At 39.4% G+C, this 21791-nt stretch overlaps 1 protein-coding gene across 5 annotated transcripts in view; it reads right to left on the bottom strand.

Annotated features, from left to right (window-relative positions):
* Positions 1-4328: 4328 nt before the first annotated feature.
* Positions 4329-21791, bottom strand: part of NUP58 (nucleoporin 58) — a 43765-nt gene continuing 26302 nt past the window's right edge. For 4 of the 5 annotated variants that reach the window (XM_059902462.1, XM_059902464.1, XM_059902465.1 and 1 more), the window contains 3 exons: positions 18533-18631; positions 16849-16944; positions 13446-15590 (listed from right to left, as the gene is read on the bottom strand). In XM_059902462.1, the coding sequence (XP_059758445.1) occupies positions 15421-15590; positions 16849-16944; positions 18533-18631 (365 nt within the window). In that variant the 3' untranslated portion in view covers positions 13446-15420. Of the gene's footprint in view, positions 4445-13445; positions 15591-16848; positions 16945-18532; positions 18632-21791 lie in introns of those variants that run through there. The other variant, XM_059902466.1, reaches the window with a different exon arrangement.

Genomic DNA, 21791 nt, shown 5'->3' with positions numbered 1-21791 from the left:
CTTACTAATGTATCGTGACCCACAGTTTGAAAAACACCACCCTGGAGACCCTCTTACATGGTGTGTCAGGGAACACACGTGGCAATGTTCATGGGTTTGTCATAGAAAACAGTGTAGGAATGCTAAAGTGCCCACCCTAAGGAGACGTGACAGTTACTTTCACACAATGAACGTTATGTCTTAGTGAAAATTCATGAACCTAGATATGCCTAGATATGGCATGGGTAAACCTTGGAAATATAATGTTGAGTGAAAATAAGCAATTTGCAGACTACATACAAGATGGCATTTTTATAACACTCAAAAACAAGCAAAGGACTTCCCTGGTGGCGCAGTGGTTAAGAATCCGCCTGCCAATGCAGGGGACACGGGTTCGATCCCTGGCCCGGGAAGATCCCACATGCTGCAGAGCAGCTAAGCCCGTGTGCCACAACTACTGAAGCCCACGTGCCTAGAGCCCGTGCTCCGCAACAAGAGAAGCCACTGCTCGCCGCAAATAGAGAAAGCCCACAAGCAGCAATGAAGACCCAACGCAGCCAAAAAATAAAAATAAATCAAAAAAAAAAAAAGAAGGAAAAGGAAATGTTTAGGGAAATATGCATATGGGATTTTAAAATTACATTTAAAACATCAAAGGAAAAGGGGAGAATGCAACTTAGAACAGTGGTTACTTCTGCGGGGAGTCAGGGAGATGGGGTCAGGTAAGAATACACAGGTAGCTTCAGAAACATTGACCATGTTCTGGTTTCCAAATTAGATGGTGATTTCATGAGTGTTTATCATTATTACTCATAACTTATACTTTTATTATTTTTATATTTATATGTATTTATATGTATATTTATAATAATAAGCATATGATATATAATAATAACCATCCTAGGTGGTTATTATTATATATCATATGCTTATTATTATAGACTTCTTAACAGGATACCTGCATTTATTTTGTTATTATCCCACGTAAACTGCTCTTCCTTTTTTTGTATGTATCAAAGATTATATAACACATTTTTTAAGTGACGAAAACTGTAGATTTGGTCCAGGTTCCCGTGTACGAGAGTCCTGAGGGAGCCCCACGTGCTCAAAGTAAGAACAGCTTTGCCCCAGGCCGCAGACCTCCCCTGGCAGGTCCTGAGGGGCTCACTGGGATTCTGCAAGCTCCAGGCTGGATTCCCATTCCCACCACCCAACCCTGCAGCCCTGACACGAGCAGCACGAAGCCCGAGATGCCCTTTACCCTCCTGCCAGACCCGCACTACCCCAGGGCCCCCACTTACCCCTCAACTCCCACATTCAAACACATTACGCCTTGCACGTTGACCCCTAGTCTCCTCACTCGCCCTCCCCCAGTTCTTGAATTCAGTGTCCTCGGCAATGGAGGTCAGTCATCAGCAAGTCCCTTAGAGCCTCAGCTCTGAAGACCCCTCGCCTTCTGGCGGTGATGGAAACCCACCTCTCCCCCAGGGCACTGCATCTCTTCCAGCCTTCCCCTCATCCCCTGCACCTGGCCAGGAGACAGTTGACCTGTCCTTCTCCCCCTCATGGCTGCTTCCGGGCCAGTCTCTCTCCTCTTCCAAAGAACCCCTGAGCTCCAGAGTTCAGGCCATCGGGCTGTACCCCTGGCTATCCTGGGTCATCCCTCCTCTCTCATTCCCCAAAGACTCAGCTCCTGATTGACTCCCACTCTTTCCAACACTTACTCCTGCTGTGATTCTGGATGACTCCACATCCCTGCACGTGATCCATGTGGCGCCCCGGCCTCAGGGTTCCTCAACTTCCCTTTCTCCACCCATTCTGTCAGCATCCACTCCCACGGGCACACGCCCGGCACTGTCCAGTAGGGAGGGCTGCAGCGATGATGGAAATGCCCTATATCTGTGCAGTGCAATATGGTGGTCATCTGTCACATGCGGCTTTCAAAGGTGGCTAGTGCGACTGAAGAACTGAATTTTCACTTTTAGTGACTTTTAATTTGCGTAACCACTAGCCAAGGCTAGTGACTATCGTGTTGGCAAGCGCAGCTCTAAACTTGGTTATCACGAGTAACTGGAAAACCTCCCCAATCTCAACCTCAGTCATCACATCCTCCTCCATCATCTATTTTTCCAGCACATTCTCTTGAATAGCAAATAATCCCTCCGTTGCCATAGGACCTAAAACCCACTGATTCTAATTTCATTGAATTCAACTCTTCATTTCCCTCCTTATCCAGTTTCAATTCTACAATCCCAAACCCCTTGTCCTTCTCTACCTTTATTGTACCTGCCTGGCTAACCTAAAACCCGATTTCGTGCAAGTCTCTACCTTCTATACACTAAAATCTGAACATCTGAACATGGAGAAGAGAAATGCCCACTGTGCTTACTGGGCTTGTTGACTTCATGACCGCCAACCTTAAAGGGTACTCAGTACCGCCTGGGCATCTGATCTCTTCACTCTCTCGCTGTCATGAGGTGATTATTTCATAACTTTCTCTCAACCCTCCACACCTCCACCCGCATCACCACTCAGCTTTCACAAGTGCTCACCTGGTCTTCCCACCTTCCTCACGGATGCCCGTAAACCCCACTCCCCTTGAGTGACTGTGATCTGCTGTCTCTGATCTTAAGACAGACCCCCCTCTCCCCTCATTTATCCAAGGACATCTCTCTAACAATTCTCCCCACTCTCTCTTGCATACCAATTTTTCTTTCTCATTGGGTCTTTTCAGTCAACATACAAAGAGACCGTTATTTCTAGCATCTGAAAAAAAAATTCTTGATTCTAATTTTCCCTCCAATTCTTACCCTACTTTTCAAGAATCTCCTCAAAAGGGTTGCCTTTTCTTGCTGCCCTAATTTCTTCCCATTCTCTCTCTTTTACTTTTCTGAGGTAAAACTGGTAGACCACATACATGTGTTCAGTGTGATACGGTCTGGTAAACACCTTTATCTGTGCATGACCACAGTCAAGATAACAAACATTTCCTTCACCCCAGAAGTTTTCATCTGTTCCCTTCACTGCCTTCTCTTCAATATTTGAGCTTACTTAGCATTCCATCTCCATTTTAATTCATCTTTTGGCATTTTGGCTGTATCTTGTATTTTTGCATTTGGTAGTGGTGATTGCTCTAGGGATTATAATATAAATCCTTAAACTTTCGAATCTATTTAATGAACTGTAGAAACCTTGCAACCACAGAGGTCCGATTCCTCCTCCCCCAAGGCCCTTGGCCTCAGAGTCATTGTAAGCATTACGTCCACACACATTTTCCTTCAGCGCTTTAAAGATGTGGTTCTATTGGCACTCATGGTTTCTCAGGAGAACTCCATCATTATTCAAATTGTCATTTTCCTCTAGTAACTTTAAATATTTTCTTTATCTTTGGTCTTAAGTAGTTTGACTATATCTAGCAGACTGTCTTTGAATCTGTTCTGCTCAAAGTTTGGTGAGCCTTTTGAATCTGTAAAGGTATGTGTTTCATCAAATTTATAACGTTTCTGGCTATTATTTCTTTCAATGTTGTCTCTGCTCCAACATTTATCTCCTCCTCTTCTGGAACTCTTTTCACACAAATGTTAGATTTATAAATATTATACCACAGGTTCCTAAAACTCTATTCATATTTTTTCAGTCTTTCTTCTGTTCTTCAGATTTGATCATTTTTATTGATTATAGACTATATCCACCCAATGGAATATTATTCAGCAACAAAAAGGAATAAAGTACTGATATATCCTACCACATGGATGACCCTAGGGAACATTATGCTAAGTGAAAGAAGCTAGTCACATTTATATGAATAGAATAGGCAAATATGTGGAAAAACAAAGTAGATGAATGGTTCCCTAGGGCTTGGGGTGGTGGTGATGGGGAATGGGGAGTGACTGCTAATGTGTATGGGGTTTCTTTTTGTGGTGGCAAAAATGTTCTAGTATTAGATTGTGATATTGCACAACTTTGTGAATACACTAAAAAACCACTGAAACGCACCCTTCATTCAACGTATGGTATGTGAATTATATCTCAGTGAAGTTCATTTTTTAAAAAAGAATGAGTTGCATAAAGTTACAAACATTTAATTCACTCTACTTGGCCAGTTGTCTCTTGTATCAACTTTGCCTGTTCCATCTATGAATTTTCCACTACTCCTTCCATACACTGGATTAGTGGGCCGCTTGCAATTGCTTTAAACATTCCCAGGATCTTGTATATATGCCATTACATTGTCCTTAAACAACAGGGGCAAGTTTTCTTTCCTGAATTCTAAAAATCTTGACCAAACACTCTACGACATGTAGTTCTGTTCTTAAATGAGATTCCCAAAATGATAATCAGAAGTTCCTTGCAAAGTAGATATTTGCTGATTCAATGCCTGCTCAGAACTGGATTTTTCTTCCTAGTTCATTGGTTTCTGTAACACTGGGTTTTCGAAATCCAGTTAAAACCCGTGATTTGTTGCCTGAGAGAAAAAGAAAAGTAGTTTAGACTGTATTAGGAGAAATGTAGTTAATATTTACTACATGCTTAGCTTACACCTTACATAAGTTAACTCATTTCAATTTGCACAATCAACCTGGAACACAGGTATCGGTCACTCTGTTTTACTAAAGAGGCACAAAGATGTTAAACTTGGCCAAGGTCATACACCTACTAAGTGGTGGAGGAGAGGTTCTACTCCAGCATCATGGTTCCAACATCTAGACAGAGATAGGTCGGCAATGGGTCACTGAGTTAACTAACCTTTTCCCACTGCACTGCACTAATCACTTAATTCAGAGGTATTTATGGAGTTCAATTAGATGATAAGTATTGAGGATACAAAACCAAACCAAAGCAAACACAAGACAGGGCTCCTCTTCTGGGATTACTCAATCTAACGTGGGCGACAAATAGACCATCAAGTAACAAAACCATGACGTGGGAAGCCTGCCCTCTGAGGCCCAAAGTCTAAGCAGAGTGCAAAGCTGTGTATTCACTTTGCAGGAGGAGCTGGGAAGGATGAGGCAGGATGGCACTGAAAGGTCAGCATTTACTCCAAAGAAACGGCTCATGCACAAGCAGAGGGGTGGAAGGGATGTGCAGTTCTAGGGGGGCCTTGGTGTGACGGTGTCCCAAGGGGCAGGTGAAAGTAAGGACCAGGCTGTGAGGGGCTTGCATTTTATGCTAGAGAGTTTGGAACAAAGAGTGCCAGAGAGCCTGGCTTTCCTTAATCCTATTTGCATTTTGAGAAGGTAACTAGGAATTCTGCTGGTGGACGAGGGCAGAGACAATGAAAGCAGGGATACCAGGCAGGAGGCTGTTACAACGATTGACCTTGAGATTTTTTTAAAAAGAAGCAAATTAAAAATCTGCAATTTATTTCTCTTTTTGGTGTATAATAAGCCATATATGGTCCCAGGACCATGGTTAGTATCATCTAAACCAGCACTGTCCAAAAAATATAAAGTCACATACGTAATTTTAAATTTTCTACTAGCCACATTAAAACAAGTAAAAGACATACATGAAATTAACTTTAATCATGTTTTATTTAACTCAATATATTATCTTTTCGACATGAAATCAATATACAAATATTAATGGAATATTTTACATTTTTTTCACGCTAAGTCTTTGAAATCCAGTGTGAATTTTATATGCAAATGCTTCTCAATCTGGATTCTAAATGTACCTTAGAACTACTTGGTTTGCATTTAGGTTTTGTAAAATTTACAATTGAAAAAGTAGACTCATGTACCCAAGTTGTTCCAGACACACCTAAATGTTGCCCAGTATTTGAACTGAACATCAGTTTTAAAATTTTAAATGGATTCAAATGAATTTGAAAATTCAGGTCTCCAGTCCCACTGGCCCTACTTCATGTGCTCAGTGGCCACATACGGCTAGTGGCTACCACTTCGGACAGCACAGATTAAAGCCTGCTTGGCTTATAATAGGTGTTCAAAAATATGTTATTATCTGCAAACATGGGATTTAAAAAGTGAAGAATCACTCGTTCTAAACCAACTGTAAATAAAACATAGTATTTTGGAACAGAAGGAATTCTTTTTGAGACCAGGAGGAATAAATACTCAGCACGGGACTGTGTGGGGCTAAATTATTTAAAAGAACCTTGCTCTTTAGACCAATCTTCTTTGCAGCTAATACAGAAGATGTAAACAATGACTGGAAAGAATCATTCCTTATTATTAACATACTTACACAAGAGAAAAACACAAAAAACGTCTCATTACAGAAGGCTGTCATGACGTAACAGGTTAGGAAACATACACTGTGCGCTGAATACCTGTGCAGCATTTATAACTCGCCCTGGGATAGGAAGGAAGCCACCCCTCCTGCCCCTGCTGCCAGCTGCCCTGCTCTGCAGAGCTCCAGTTTCAGATTCACCGCATTCAGAGTGAGTGACATCAAATGCTTTCCCAGCACTGAGGAAAATTTACTACACGTGAGTACATTTTCCTTCCTAAGGCTTATTTGTGAACAGACTGACCATCGGAACTTTAACGCCTGTGCGTGACACCTGCCCTGTGCGAGTTGGTTTTCCCTATTGTGAAATGGAGAAAATACCTCCCCCACCCTCCTACACAAGTCATGGCACCAGCGGGGGGAGTGTGTGGAGAGGACTCCCGTGGTAATGAAAGCAGGAGGAAGGGGTGGACAAAGCCAGTGGGAAACAGATGATTCAGTAAGTAGAGTGATGTGAGTGCAGGGGGCGATAGAGAGGGGTGGGGAGTGGGGCTAACTGGAGGGTGAGTGACAGCTGAAGGGGCAGCGCCCTCAGCAGGAAGGCTGAGGCCCTGCTGCCAGATCCTTCCACTGAGTTCTCAGAAGAGATTTAGAATTGTATGTAAAATCTGATTTTTAAAAATCAGCAACCATTCTGTGGACTAGAAAGATCAAGACCTCTAGCTTGTAACCTCTGAACGTAAAGTTACAGAAGGCAAAACTAAAGAGCAACCCCAGAAACAGAGTGAAAAAGTCAGAGCCGAGATGGGAAGCTACTCTGAAGAGAGGATAACATGGACTAGATCGTGGACGAAGGAGCCTAGAATCACCGCTGAGCTCAGATGCAGTCTAGGTCCGCTGACACCCAATCAGGAATAAGAGAGATTCAACAGAAGGTAGGCCTATAAATATTAAGTCAAGGCCCTCTACTTAAAACTCTATTTGGATTAGATCTCCAAAAATACAAAACAGCTACAAAACAGCTGAAAGTGATGGATATAATTTTTAAACATGCCTTTTAAACTCATAGCTGAGTTAGCACGAAAGTAAGGTAAATTCTTAGAAGCCAGAAATGAAGTCAAAGCTTGAGGAAGGGGGGCCCTGAGACTGGTAGTGGCCCCTGATCCCAAGTCTTAGCAGCTGTTCAAGAGTCAAGCCGAGGCCCAGGAACCCTTCTTCCCTCTTCTCTACCAACAGGAGTCTTAGGGGAGTGTGAGACCACCCACCAAAAGACATGCCCAGCCTCACCTGCAGCTCTGCGAGGAGGCTCTGGCCAGTTGACATGAGCAGAAGTGACATATGCAACTGCTGGATCACACTCTGCAGAGGAAAAGGGTCCCTCTCCTCTCCACCCTTTCCTTCCTCCAGGAGCTTGAGTGCAAATCCATCCCACCACGCAGACGGGGCAGAACCACACTGTCGGGAGGCTGGGCCCCCGAGCAGCCAGGTCACCCCCAGACAGCTCCCTGCCCCACAGTGTGAAAGAGAAAGAAACCATCTTCTTTAAGCCACTGTACCCTGAGTCCTCTAATAAAGCAGCTTGACCACACCCTAAGTGATGTAAGCCATGTGAGGCAAGGAGATCAAAGAACCCCTACAGAACAGGGCTGTCAAGGGTCTACACTAGGAGTCCGCAGACATTCTCTCCAGCGGGCCAGAGACAGTGATGATCTCAGGCTTCACGGGCTGTGCGGTCGCTGTCCCAACTACTTACCTCTGTTGTGTATGAGCAGAAGCGGTCACAGATGGTCGGTAAACAAGTGGGCACGGCTGTGCCCTAGTAAAGCCTTCTTTATAAAAACAGGAAGTGGCCTGGTTTTCACCCACAGGCTATAGTCTGCCAACCCCTTTCTTAGCACTACCATATATAGATAGATAGGGAGATAGATAGATAGATAGACAGACAGATGATAGATAGATAGAAAGGATAGGCAGATAGACAAGATATGTAGATAAAGTATCTGACAAAGAAAACTTGCCTCTTGTAGCCTTGGCTCTCTGAAGTGAAAGAAAATTCTGCTCTGAGAATTCACTACTTAGAGCTGACTCTCAGCAGGAACTATGGTTTCAAGTCACACTTCATACATGGTCCAAAAAATCCTCAGAGTGAGATGTTACATTAAAGTGGACCCGGGCTGGCCATGCCCTCAGGGGCCTGACAGAAGTTCCTGTCTGGAGGAGCACATCTTCGGCCTCAAAGAATTGATAAATTCCTATCAAAGACGAGCTCACAAATAAAAATTACGAAACGCAAGGAGAAAGACAAGTCACATGGAACAAAAGACAGCAGAGAAAAACAAATAACAAAATCAGACCCTATTGACTTTAGGTACTGGACTTATCAATGACAAATATAAAATAAGTATGTTGAATAATACGTAAAGAAAAGAAAGTGTAAATAAGGAATAAGAGATTACCAAAAAGTGACCCAGGCATACTTTTTAAAGGACCAACTTCCAGAAAAGAAAACTGAAATTTTAAACTAAATGAATTTCCAATAAAATTACCACCATAAAAAGATTAAAGTTTTAAAAGTGGCCTAAAACCACAATGAAAATAGGAAAAGAGGCAATGACATTTTAGAAACTGGAATGGGAATAACTGACTCAGCAAAATCAAGAAAGCTAAATGTGAAGCTTGCAGTGGGGAAGCCTCTGTATTTCTGCAAATAGCAATGGAGGTGGGACTGTAAAGAGTTGACCGAAAGCTTAACAAGGTCAAAACAGCCCCTTCAAAACGGAGAGGAAGGGGAGAGTGCTGCTTCTGTAATGAACCTTAGAGGGACATCTGACTCTTTAAACTTTGTTATGTGATTCTGATAAAAAATAAGAATTAAAAAATGAAGACAAATCCTGCTATTTTCAAGGCTAATAAATTCCCTGGACTAATGATACAAAGTCAAATAGAGGGGCAAAATATTGATACACAAAAATATACAAAATATATCTTCAAATATCTACATATCGTCAAAAATAGGGATGACTGTCAATGACATTTTATTTTACTCATATGTTGAGTGATTTTAATTACATCCGACACTGGGCGGAAAGTGCTCTCCGTATGATCACCTGTTGCAAGAGGATTTCACTAGAATGACACCTATGATATTGGGGTTTGAGTCTTGGCAGCATCACTTCGTACCTGCATAACTTCGGGCAAATTACTTAGCTTCTTCCCTCATCTGTAAAAGAGAAATTACCGTACCATCATTAAGGTTAACATTATTAACCTTAATGTCACTGCAGGGCTCAAAAACTCCCTCGCGGTGTGAAGCCTCCTTTCGGTCCAGACACGCCCATTACAATCTGACCCCAGCCACCCAGCTGAATCTTGTAAAGGCATCTTCATATAGTTATGATGTGTCAATGAAATATTAATATGACTTTATAAACTGTATAACATGTCTTATTCTCTTTTTTCCTCCCGAGTTTTCACTCATTCCCAGAAGTCATTTCAAAAAGACTAATAAATGTTGGCAACATAAGAAAATTAAAATTTCTACACAACAAAAACAAGTAACCATAAACAGACGTGAAAAGATTAACTGTGAAACATTTGCCATACATAAGACAAGTAATTTAAATATTAAGAATGTTTAAAAACAACATGAAATGGGGTGATGTAATTTTTTAAAAACCAGTCACATGGATCCAAGACTCAAGATTTAAAATTGTTAATTTTTCCAAACATTTCTACAGAAAGTGATTGCATCCAAAGAGCTCTTACAAATAATTAAGATGGCCAATATTCACATGAAAATGTTCAAACTCACATAAAGAAATGTCAATAAAATTGGATACTATTTTCACCTATCCTAGTAGAATCATTTCTAATAGCCAAAAAAAAAATAGAAACCATCTAAGTGTTCACCAAAGGAACTAGTTAAACAAGATATAGACATATGCTATGCAGCTGTTAAAAAGAATGAAGAAAAACAAGAATCAAGATGAAAAGAAACTTAGGAACTTCCTCTGGAGAGTGGGGTATTGGTTACTTTTAATTTTATCCCTTTATGCTGTTCACACTTAGGATTACTTTTAATTAAATGTTTAATTTCAAATTGTAAATACTTTATAAAAATAAATCATATTCATACTCATCGCTCAAAGCCACTTTCTAGTACAATAAATTTCTGACTCCCCCAAGCCTGAAGAATCTCTATTCCGTGCTCTCAGGAATTTTCTTTGTATCTTTATCCCATAACTTAATAAGAGAGCCCACCCTACATTATACTTATTTGCATAAAAGTCTAGACTCTGAGAAAACTGCCTGGGTTTGAACTCTGGCCCATCCACTTACTAGTTGAGTGACCATTAAGTTACTTAACTTCTGTGCCTGTTTTCTCATTTGTAAAAAAGGAATAATAGTATCCACCTCACAGGACTGAGGGAAACAAGTTATATCTGTACCCTCTAAGCTCCCATCAGCGACTCACACACGGCAAATCTAAGTATTTACTGAAGTAAACTGACCTGCTACCAGGGGACTCAGAGGGGTGAGGATGACAAAACCAAGTTCTCTGCAACTTAAATCTACAGCCTGCCCTCAGCACTGCAACCTTTGTGACCTGGTAGGTTGTTTGTTTGAATTGACAGATTAAGAAGAAGAGAAAAATGGGCACTGAATGAAGGAGTGAGAAGGGCAAACACATTCTGGGCCAAGACCAGTCTTTCTGGTGATCCCTACCCTTTCCTCCATCTGCAGCTGTCTCTCAGCCCCTGCAGCTTCTGGCCCGTTTCCATGGTTTTCTTGGGCCACTGAGGTGCATCTCCGCATGGCAGGAAAAGGATCCAGCCGCACTCGGTCTGAGTTCGTGGTGCTTGTTTCAGTTACAGGGGTCAGGCGAGCCTTCCTGGAAAGGCTTTCTTGTTCAACTTCTTACAAGATTCAAACAGCCAAAACTGTCCCCTTATGCTGTCCGAGGTGGAGAGACCACTCTGCATGCCAGGAGCTGGGAAGTCTTCCTAACACTCCTTACACCCCAGAAGGTGACTGTTCTCCTTCAGGCCCCAAGGCCCTTGGTACTTCCCTTACCTGCAGGGATCCAGTCTATTGTATGTGTGCAATTTCCCCATGTAGATCGTGTAAGCACATGACCTTCGGTGCCTTTTAGAGGATGGGCATGAAGGTCAGCCTGCCATTCCTGTTTCACAGAAAATCCCCAGCTCCAGGACTTAACAGCTGTGTGACCGTGGGGCAACTGCTTACCCTAAACCTCGGTTCCTTCATCTAGACACGGGAGATTTCTGCTTTCTAGGATAATACTGAGACTGGACAAGGTCAAGTATATAGAGTTCTGAGTGTGCCGCGCGGAAAAGACTACACGCAACAAATGAGACACGACCGTGAGTTGAGATTCAGATGAGACCCCCGGGCCCACGTTAGCGAGCCCCAGGGTCGTGCCCCCTGAGCGATGCCGTGTGGCATGCTCCCGAAGGCACAGTGCAGCCAGATTTACCCACAGAGAGAGGCGGGGGCAAGGCACAGAGGAAGGGAATGCTGCCTGTCTCGCGATAGACCGTTCCAACCCAAATATGTCGCACACGGAAGTGTCCCACTGCAAAACTTCTAAAGGCACTATTCAGCTTCCCTCGTTGTGAAAAACAACAGTCTCTATTTGAGATTAGTAGGACATTAATTTGGGCTTACCATGTTATCACAAAAGAACAGTTAATCTGCATTTGTACTAACTGCAGGATAAAAATCCTCACTGAGGAATAAAATTAAGATGCTGATAGGGAAAACCGCCAGGGATCTAACAGGCACTGTAAAACCTTGCTGAAATAAAAGGCCTAATAAATGCATATACCATGCTGTACATATGAAGATGTGAAATTCTCCCCAGATATATATTTTATTTGTATAAACCTAATCAAAAATCCCAATAGGATTTTTCCTAAGAAAAATCTAACTTGACAAAATAGGTACATCCTAAAGAGTATAAGGGTCGTAGAATAGCCACCCAACACAAAAACAGAACAAAAAACAGAAAAAGAAGATAGGGCAGCTTCCCCGTCAGGAACCGAAATAAAGCAGCCAGCTATAGTGAGCAGTTGGGGAACCGGAGCGGGAACGGTAAATGCCTCTGCAGCGCCAGAGGTCCTGCACCCAAGTGCCTCACGTAGACTTCACCTTCACACAACCACCCGCCTTTACTGTCCTCACTCGGCAGGTGCTGAAGCTGGGGTGTAGAAAAGAAACTTGCCCCAGACCACACAGGTTCGAGGCAGGGGTCTGGGACCAGCTGACTCCAGAAGTCCAACCTGCCTCATAAGAAAAATACTAGCACACATTGTCTACAGAGATCGTAAGGAGAAACTCCTAAATGATCTGGTGTAAAAACGGACACAGGACATCACCATGCAACTACGTTAATATGTAAATGGCTAACATTCATGCTAAAAAGTTCAACCTCACATGTACTTGTTTTAAGGACTGATACTATCTAGGGCTGCAGACAGGAAGTGGGTACTCACACATACCACAGGAGTGTGTGTTTATATAGCACTTTTGGAAGGCAGTCTGACATTAAAACATACAGTTTGTATGCCTCTTCAGCAATTCCTCTTCTAGAATCGATCCCAGAGAAACATTAAACGTAAGCACCAAGAGTCATGTTCAAGGATATTCACTGCAGCTCTTTCTGTGAAAGCGAAATACTGGAAAGAAAAGGGAACATTTGGAACAAATCACCGGGCGTCCATGCCACAGGACAGTAAGCAAAAAGTCAATCTCCACAGACTGACACGCAGAGACGTCCATGATACGCCACTGAAGGGGAAAAAAAGCAAGTCACAGAACACACAGACTGTTAGCCCATTTGTTTAAAAAAAAAGAAAAAGAATCTAAGAGACAATAAATGTGAGAAAATGAGAGAGAGAAAAAGAATGAACATTTGTACACATGCTGAAAAGGCATTTTTAAAAAGGATCTGAAAGGATACACACCAAACCACGAAGAGCGGACACTGGGGAAGAAAGTGGGATTGGGGCCCAGGAGCTGAAGGCAACTTTCACTTTTTACTCAATATTTTTGTGTATAGTTTAAAACGTTTTTGTAATTTTGAGAAGACAAAAGCAAGTGACAAAGAACTTGCTGTCTTGTGTTCAGCCTTTTGTTTTTTTCAAAAAAGCAAGATGCATAAACCAGTGAAAACGAAACACTAAAAACCAACCAGAGGATAGAAGAGGAATAATAAGAAAATTACATATGAATAACAACTACTGACACCTATAAAGATTCAAAGCAACTGACACAGTAAATTTTATTGTTTACATAATGACAGGCTCTGGACAAAGTGGAGACAATGGACACAGTGACGACACATTTAAACTCCTGTCACAAATTGATCTGTTACAAATTCCCAATGGTCAACATATTAAAATGTAAAATTTAAAGAAAAAAACACAAGAAATATAAATATCCAGATTTCTGCAGCACAATGCAATGTCCTTTTTAAAAAAAGTTTGTTGTAATTGTGTATTTAATTCTGACAGTAATTCAAAACACAAAACCACATGTTTTCCTACCCTTCCCCAAAACCTGGATCTGGGGACCGCAGTATTAGGGAAGTATGCAAAAATAAAAACAACTTTCATGCTCAGAAACAAAGCATTTTCCTTATTTTAATGCATCAAGGCGCAAAAATTTCAATTCCAAAAGCCAATCATCGCTATATGCAGATAAATAAAACAGATTTGACAACACTTTTATAATCAAACCCAACTAACGTTATACTAAAATATATGTGTGTATGTGTGTGTGTGTGTGTGTGTGTGTGTATATATGTAATACCTATTTTAGAAAAAAAGGTGCCTTGGTGAAAATGATTCTGAAAATATTCACTTGATGCACATTATGTACAAAACCTTCTATATAAAAAAATTAAACTATTTTCAATGAAATTCCACGTTCACATCCCATCTGAAAACTGCACTTGAAAGATAAAATAGGTCTACCTAACGGTTTCTGTCTGAAATCATGGCTAAGGCAGTTCTCTTTCCAAGGGCTCTCTTTTTCACCCACTCTCTGTCACTAATACTAATATAAATGACACACAGATGCAACCTGACATGTCTATATATCTTATTACCTGGAGTTCTCTGTTCACTGTTAAAACGGGGGATAGTTTACTGTTGCTACAAAGAATACTTTTTTTTCTTAAAATATACTGTTTCTTTATTCCAAATTAAGCACTTACTTAAGACATAGAAGAGGCTGATAAGCGACTCCATTTGGTGTCAACATCAATAGCCCTGTAAGAAAGAACTCTCTATTGGAACAGCGAGAAAAGTTTCCACTGAAATAATAGTCATCCTTCACCTGCATAGAATCAATTTGGCTTAATAGCTCTTTGCCCCCAGAACACCAGTCTGGAGTTCAAATATGCTCTTGAAGGTTCATCTCAGATATGAGGATACATAGGATAATAAAGTTGTTGAAATCGGTTTGATGAGTCTCAGCAGCCCTCATCTGGAGTAGCTGCTAAGATTAACATGGAAACAAAAACGGGCAAGACTGGGGGCAATGAAGTTGAGTTGGTCAATATTTACACCAGTAACCATTTCACTAAGTCTTTAAGCAAATACCTACAATGACTTGGTACCTTTAGCTCCTTGTTCTACAAGCACTGAGGATTTGAAGCATAAAAGGTGAAAAATGGAATACCCTTAGAAAAGGGGAACAGTCTGAGGCAAAAGTTGTAGGTCTGTAAATATATATTCTATATGCACACACAGTTGTGTGTATTATCCTGTATATATTTTACATACATATTCACAAGATGCCCTGCAGTGTAGTTCAAAAGGCCTTTTATCAAGGAACAAAGTGATTCTGGTATAGGCCCTAGAGTTCATACCACCTATATAAGAAACAAATGTGCATGTATTCACGTAATGTAAACCTTATCAACAAAAACACTGCTAAAACACTAGGTTAAATAGTAGTAGGATTTACCAATCAGCGATGTAATATTTCTTACACTGAGAATCAAAATAATGGAAAATACACAACTAGGTTTCAAATACACAAGAGAAAAGTTGTTTAGCATGGCAAACAAGAACAGAGTTCAAATTTCAGAAGTAAGGAAAAACTATCAAAACTTCGTAAATCTCCTGGGATGCAATTTAGTTACTGCATCAACTTTAGAAAAATAGACTCAGAGAATGAACGATGCTGCTACGGATTCTCTCAACACATCAACCCATATGTTTATCTTTTTCCTCTTTTGTTTCCAGCTGGAGGTTTCTTCAACTGAAGGAGTTGTCCTCCTGTTCCAAAACCTGCAGAGGCAGGATTGGACACCCCAAATGTCAAACCAGCTGATGCCGTGATGCCAGGGTTGCTGAAGTTAAACCCAGATGTACTTGAGCTGCCAAAGCCTTATGTTTAGGGAAGAAAATATTCATATCAGAAGTTAAATCACAAAAACAAACATAAAAAATGGGGATGAGAGGTAAGCGTCTAGCTGAAAGAATATATAACCTATACAAATAGCAAATATCTTAGGGCCCTGAATTTCTAACATGGAATTTTTCAGGAAAATAATTTAGCTGACAACTAAGTGGCACCATTACGGACAGAAGTTTAGTGATCCAGACCAAGAGAGAAACCTTACACAAGTAACTGAAATCGACAGAAAACTTCCAAGTTGGCAGCCACTTTCGTGTTAATTAAATATGCCAAGGTACCCTCCTCCTCAGCCCTCCGGAAACATTTTATCAAAATGTAAAGAAGAGACTTTCACAGCCTTTGGACCCACCCTTGCAATTCTAAGTCCTCCAAGAAAGCCTTAACCCACAATTTTCAGGACAATGAATACACAGAAGAGTAGTACCAATTGTTTTGATTTTATAAGAGCCCTCAAATAATTAAGATCAAATACTATTACTGCCTAGCTAACTAATGTTAATATATGCATATTATAATCCTGATACCACTGAATTCTATTATCTTACTCCCTAGGAACTACTGATTTTAAACACCACTTAATTTTAAATGGAATTTCCTTCAAATTCCTGCAATTAAAAACTTTAATCGGTATTACTATTTTAGGCATGCTATTTATCCCTAAGAATTGCACATTAAAACAAGTCATTATTTACAGATATAGAAACAAATGCAAAAGTAGATGGAATTTGGAAGTTTCTACAAGAAGCGTCAAGAGACTATACCTATGTCAAAAATGAACAAAGAATCCAGTTAATCATCATTTGTAAGACTGGTATTCTTAAAATCAGGGGGGCTTATAACTAAAGAACACCTCTTTAGAAGAGAAACTATTCTCCTGAATGAATAATGATAAAACTTTCGCAATGGGTTCATTTTTGTAATAATGAAGAAAACTGTTTAAACATAAAACTAGCCTTTGGGTTCAAAATAATCTCTACTTAGTTAAAAAGAGGATGTAATAATTTATTATATCAAACTTAAGTTGTTAGAAACGTTCTACAAACCTGACCTTCAGCATATGAGAGAGAGAAAGCTATATATGATTAGTAGGCTTGCAGGCTTCATCCAGTGGGTAGAAACGGAATCAGGGATCTTTTTTGGATACCGCAAATAACAACACTTATACTTTTAAAATTAAATAATGTGCACCTTTGAATCTGCCTGAAGTTCAGGCCAAAACACACAAACCTGCACTAAGACTTCCTGAGGGTTTATTTGTTGTTCCAAATCCAAATGTGGAGGCCCCTGTGGTGCTGCATCCAAAACCAGAGCTAGCTCCAAAGCCTAGTGGGGGTGATAGAGAGACACACACGGCAGGTAAAAACACAGGTGAAAGGATACTGACAAGTAACACCCAAATTATCAGTGGTCTAATAAACAGTGTTGAGAACCACGGCCTTACTAAGGAGATCTGCTTTACTCCTTTGCATAAGACTTTTGGAAGAACCAGATCAATTCTGAAATAAAACATTTAGATCTACTTAGACTAAGCTTATGACCCATCTGTAATTTTTAAAGAACAAAGCCATAAAAAACAAGATCATATTAGTACTTTCTCTCCCAAACGGACTAGAAATTTCAGTGACCAAGTATGATTTTAGTCAAACAGATAGACACATATCTACTTAAGGATATTTCATTTCGGGGAAAAAAAAAAAAAGACTAAATTCATAAATAAGCAAGGCACGCACAACAGTTTAAATGCAAAGTACCGCACAGTAATTTTACTCTGCTTTCTGCGAAGACACTCCCACTTACGAAGTTTACCACTGGAACCCTGCGTGACTACACGGGGGTCGGTCACTCTACAGCTACTCAGGAAGAGCAGGCTCGTGCCACAGGACCAGCAACGCGATGCTGAGAACGCGGGAGGGGGAGCATCGAGGCTTCTCTCCTAACAACACTACAGTCACAGTTTAAACGAAGCACGTGTCTTCATCATACAGACTGCAAGAGGGGATTTTGCCAAGTGCTGGAAGGTTGGTTTCAAGTGCTCAGAAAATGAAATCCGATTCATCCTCGGCTACTCTGCAACAGCTTATCTAAAATACTGAGCCTGACGGTATTACTGCCCGTAACTCTATGAAATATGGCGACAAACTGGAATATAGATCATAGGAATTACGCTGTCTGCCATAATCCTAATAATTCCTATTAGAGTGTAATATATTACATAACCATAACAGCTTATAGGCTTTCCCTCTTATAAGGATATATTTTAATGGAAATAAGGGAATCTTATTCGTTCCATGACAATGCACCTGTCAAAATACAATCAACCTTCAATTATCCGCACCAGGGAATTGGGAATGCATTTGTATTTAGCATGTTTTTGCAGAAGACTTACCTTACTAGTTAGAGTTAACTTATGAATCTACTGAGATAAACTTAATTGCCTATGTATACAAATATGCATAAAGGCAAATATGCCAAAAGTGCTTAGGAATGGACAGAAGTCAAGTTGTTCGATTTATAATACAATTATTTCCCCATTTAAAGTGTTCATTTGCAGAAAGAGAAGATGCTTAGGAGAATGTATGTCCAGAAGTAGTTTGGACTCCAACTAATTTTTTTTAAGTTAATTTAATAAAACTAAGTAATTTTCAAGTTCATATTTCAGCATATTCCTTTGAAAATACGAACATCCCTACCATTTGATTTTTAATACGTTTTTATATTTACTATTCACAGACATGAAATGATTTTTTAAGTTCTAAATCTAATACTAGAAAGCACTGATTATGTTTGGAGAATCCTTTTTTTGCCAGATAGAACCTTAACTTCCCAAAGAGCAGATCCTCAAGTGTTTACAGGCTGGTAGCAATTCAAATGTATCACAGTCCAATGCAATACGAGAAAAGTTAAAGTGTACCTCCAAGGTTTGAAGAACCTAGGCCACTTGACTGCAAGCCAGTGCCAATACCTGAGCCGAATGGCGCTCCAAAACTAACTCCCAGAGATGGCTGTGGCCCTGGTATAAAAAAAAAAAAAAATGGGGGGGGGGAAAAAAAACAAATTTGCCTTACTCTTTCAAGATTAAAGTTACTTTATTAAATTATTTTTAAAATGAACAGTGATTACTTTTAACAAATTCTATTTGCTAAAACTTAGTTTTCAGGATGTCTCCCCAGCCTAATTTATCTGTCCCAGCTGATTTACCTATCCAAAAATAAATTTAAAAAAAATTAACTTGTTCACACTAGACAATTAAAAGAGGCTTACCACATGGAAAGATGAGTGTTAGTTTAACCTACCAAATAATTTGAAATCTTTAATGTATTGTAAATTATAGTTCTTTTAGTTTTACTTCTAGAATGGTTTTAGATCTCTCCGCTTGTTTTCTGATAAAACTAGTTGCTGTATTCAGTAAACGTTTTTACTTTTTTTCGTTTTAAAATAAGCTCCTTAACTGTTAGAGTCAAGTCTCAATTGATCAAAAGAGACTGGCACTAACATGCAAAACCATCATGTTACTTCATAAGAGTAAGTACCAAAAACTAGGCATGATTTCTTATAGGAAATATAAATGATATATAAATAAATAGATAAAAAACAAGACAATGTTTTATTTTATTAAATTTATTGTTCATCTTAAAGCAAATCAATTACACAGTAACATGACAATTCCAACTTGTTCACAAAGAGTGGTAACTGAGTTCTACTGTTAAGCTCTGCTACATTACACCACTTATCACCTGATTAAATAAGATAGAGAATGAACATTTACAAAGGCACCGCTGTGTACCTTGACAGATTCAATACATTCAAGATTTCAATTCAGAAGTTTCTTTCCAACATTTTGGAAAATGTACTCAGATGCAGAACGATTAGTGATCCTTTTCCCATTTGTTACTTTAAAGATTTTGGCTGAGTTTGTTTGGCAAGAATAGCATCAAACTTACTAGCCTCTCTTTTTTAACTACTTTTTTTTTTTAACTAAGCAGAATACAAAAATCTATAAATCTCTCATATTTAATAATTTATGAAAATTATTTGATAAATTTCATAGTCCAATCTTCAGCCTTGTCTTTCTCAAGCGCAGTGATCAGCGCATCTCAAAGCTGAGGGAACTGCCAAAGTGATACGCAGACTGATACTCAGGCTTCTTAAAGAAATCAAAGCCTTCAAGCTGTTCGATGAAGAATGAGGTTCGTATATTCAAAAAGGTAGTGTAAAATTATAAAACATTAAATAAAAAAGAAAGAGAAGAAAAAAGAAACTAAGGAACTACGTTTTGCTACACTGGGACAGAAACTGGACTTTCCAAACAGCTTCTACCCAGAAAATAAAGAATACGGACTGACAGCAGCCAGAGTTCTTACAGCACTATTAAAAAATAAATTAAAAAAGATTTAAATTTTTACATCCAGTTTGAGATCAATTTGAGAATAAAATACCTGCCTAGCAGCTCTTTTGTAAAATGTTACTACAGGAAAAAGAAACTAAGCATATTACCCTCTTATTTCTAATGAGAGTAATATGTAGGAAACACACGTCCAGTTTCTTTAACATTGAGAGACTTAAGTGTCACATGTTCACAGGAGGCACTGCTGGTGGAAGACCCTAGAGCATAATGCACACCACAGCCCTCAGCCCTACAAGCCCTAAGAGTTACTCAAGTAACATGCTTCGTGTTGTGTGCGGGTCTGCTTTTAAGAGCAACTCTAGTCATTAATATTCAGGATCTAGGTAATCAAGAACTCTAACGATGACAAGACTTTCCATTGCACAACAGGTACATGATATTTTGAGTTTTGTACCTTCACACAAATTCTGAAGGCAACATCATTTATAAAACTAGTAGGCAAATGTATAACATTTTTAATAGTAAAAACTCATGATAAATATCTCCCATGCCAAAGTATCAGCATATATTACACTCTGGCCACCATATAAATTAGTTTCACTATTAGAAAGCAGAATCTACATCCTTCAGGCAAATGTTACGTAAACAGTTCAAGAAATCTGTTTTAAAATCTGAATAGTCATTAGTCATTCAATGAGAGGCTCTTAGTTCCATAAATAAAACCAAGTTAGTAGCAACATATCCCAGTGATTGCCCAAAGTGAAATCTTCATGTAGAGTAACATTTTACAAAAGTTACTGAATAATATATTCACACACAACAAAATCAAGTTTAGCACTGTAATTCATATTTTCCAGAATAAATTCTACTTTCTTAAAAGTAAAACTGCATTCACAGGAAAAGGACTAAAGTGCTAAAATTTTTTTATAATTTTCAATGATCACTCAAAATACCTAATGTCACTAGCATGGTTATTCCTAACTCATATTTTTTAAAATAATAATTTTTCTTAAAAAACAAAAAATGTCTTCCCCAATTTCAAAAATTTTACTGATTTAATGGGGAAATGTCCTTTGGTTATTAAATATAACAAAGTCATAAAACCACAAGAAACTAAAATGAAGAAGTTTCCTATTTAACACTACACCTTAAACGTCCAAACCTACACTAAAAGCTAGAAAGTAGGAATTCCTAACAAAATGTCTCAGCTCTCCTTAAAAACAGCAGCTAAGTCACATGAGAAAAGTCTTTTTATGTAAACATCAAGAACTTTTAAAAGTGTCAAAACACAACAGCAAAACTTAATCCCAGTACATTAGCTTAAAACAATCTATCCTAAGTTAAAATTATACCGAAAAGCCTAAAGTAAATGTCTTAAGCTTTTTAAGAGGCTTCGGAAGCACTGGTGGACAAGTGTACTCCAGATCTACCATCACGTAATCCATGTATGATGCTTATTTCATACAAAATAGCCTGCAGAGTTTTTCATCAGTTCTCTTCAGCCTTCAGAAGCAATAACCATAAATCACACAGGCCTAAGTTCTATCATATATATATATTTTTCATTAAAAGACATTGAAGAAGGATCAAGAAGTCACTTATGTCCATACTTCCACCTCCAAGAAAGACTACACAGAAAGCACCTTCAGAAGGTATCAGCCTAAGAAGCTGTCTGCATTTTTACATTAAAAAGTCAAGAATCCATATGCAAACAGAAGCAAAACCCCCTGACAACTCAAACCTTGCACACACCAACAGGGCTGTATAAAAACAGCACACAAGCCTCACCCAGCTTCATCTAGATGGTCTTTAAAATTTGTTACTG

Source organism: Balaenoptera ricei, chromosome 18 (genome assembly GCF_028023285.1).
Source record: "Balaenoptera ricei isolate mBalRic1 chromosome 18, mBalRic1.hap2, whole genome shotgun sequence".
NCBI lineage: Eukaryota > Metazoa > Chordata > Mammalia > Artiodactyla > Balaenopteridae > Balaenoptera > Balaenoptera ricei.
Note: the sequence above shows the minus strand (reverse complement) of the source record. Positions and strands in the feature narration are given on the sequence as shown.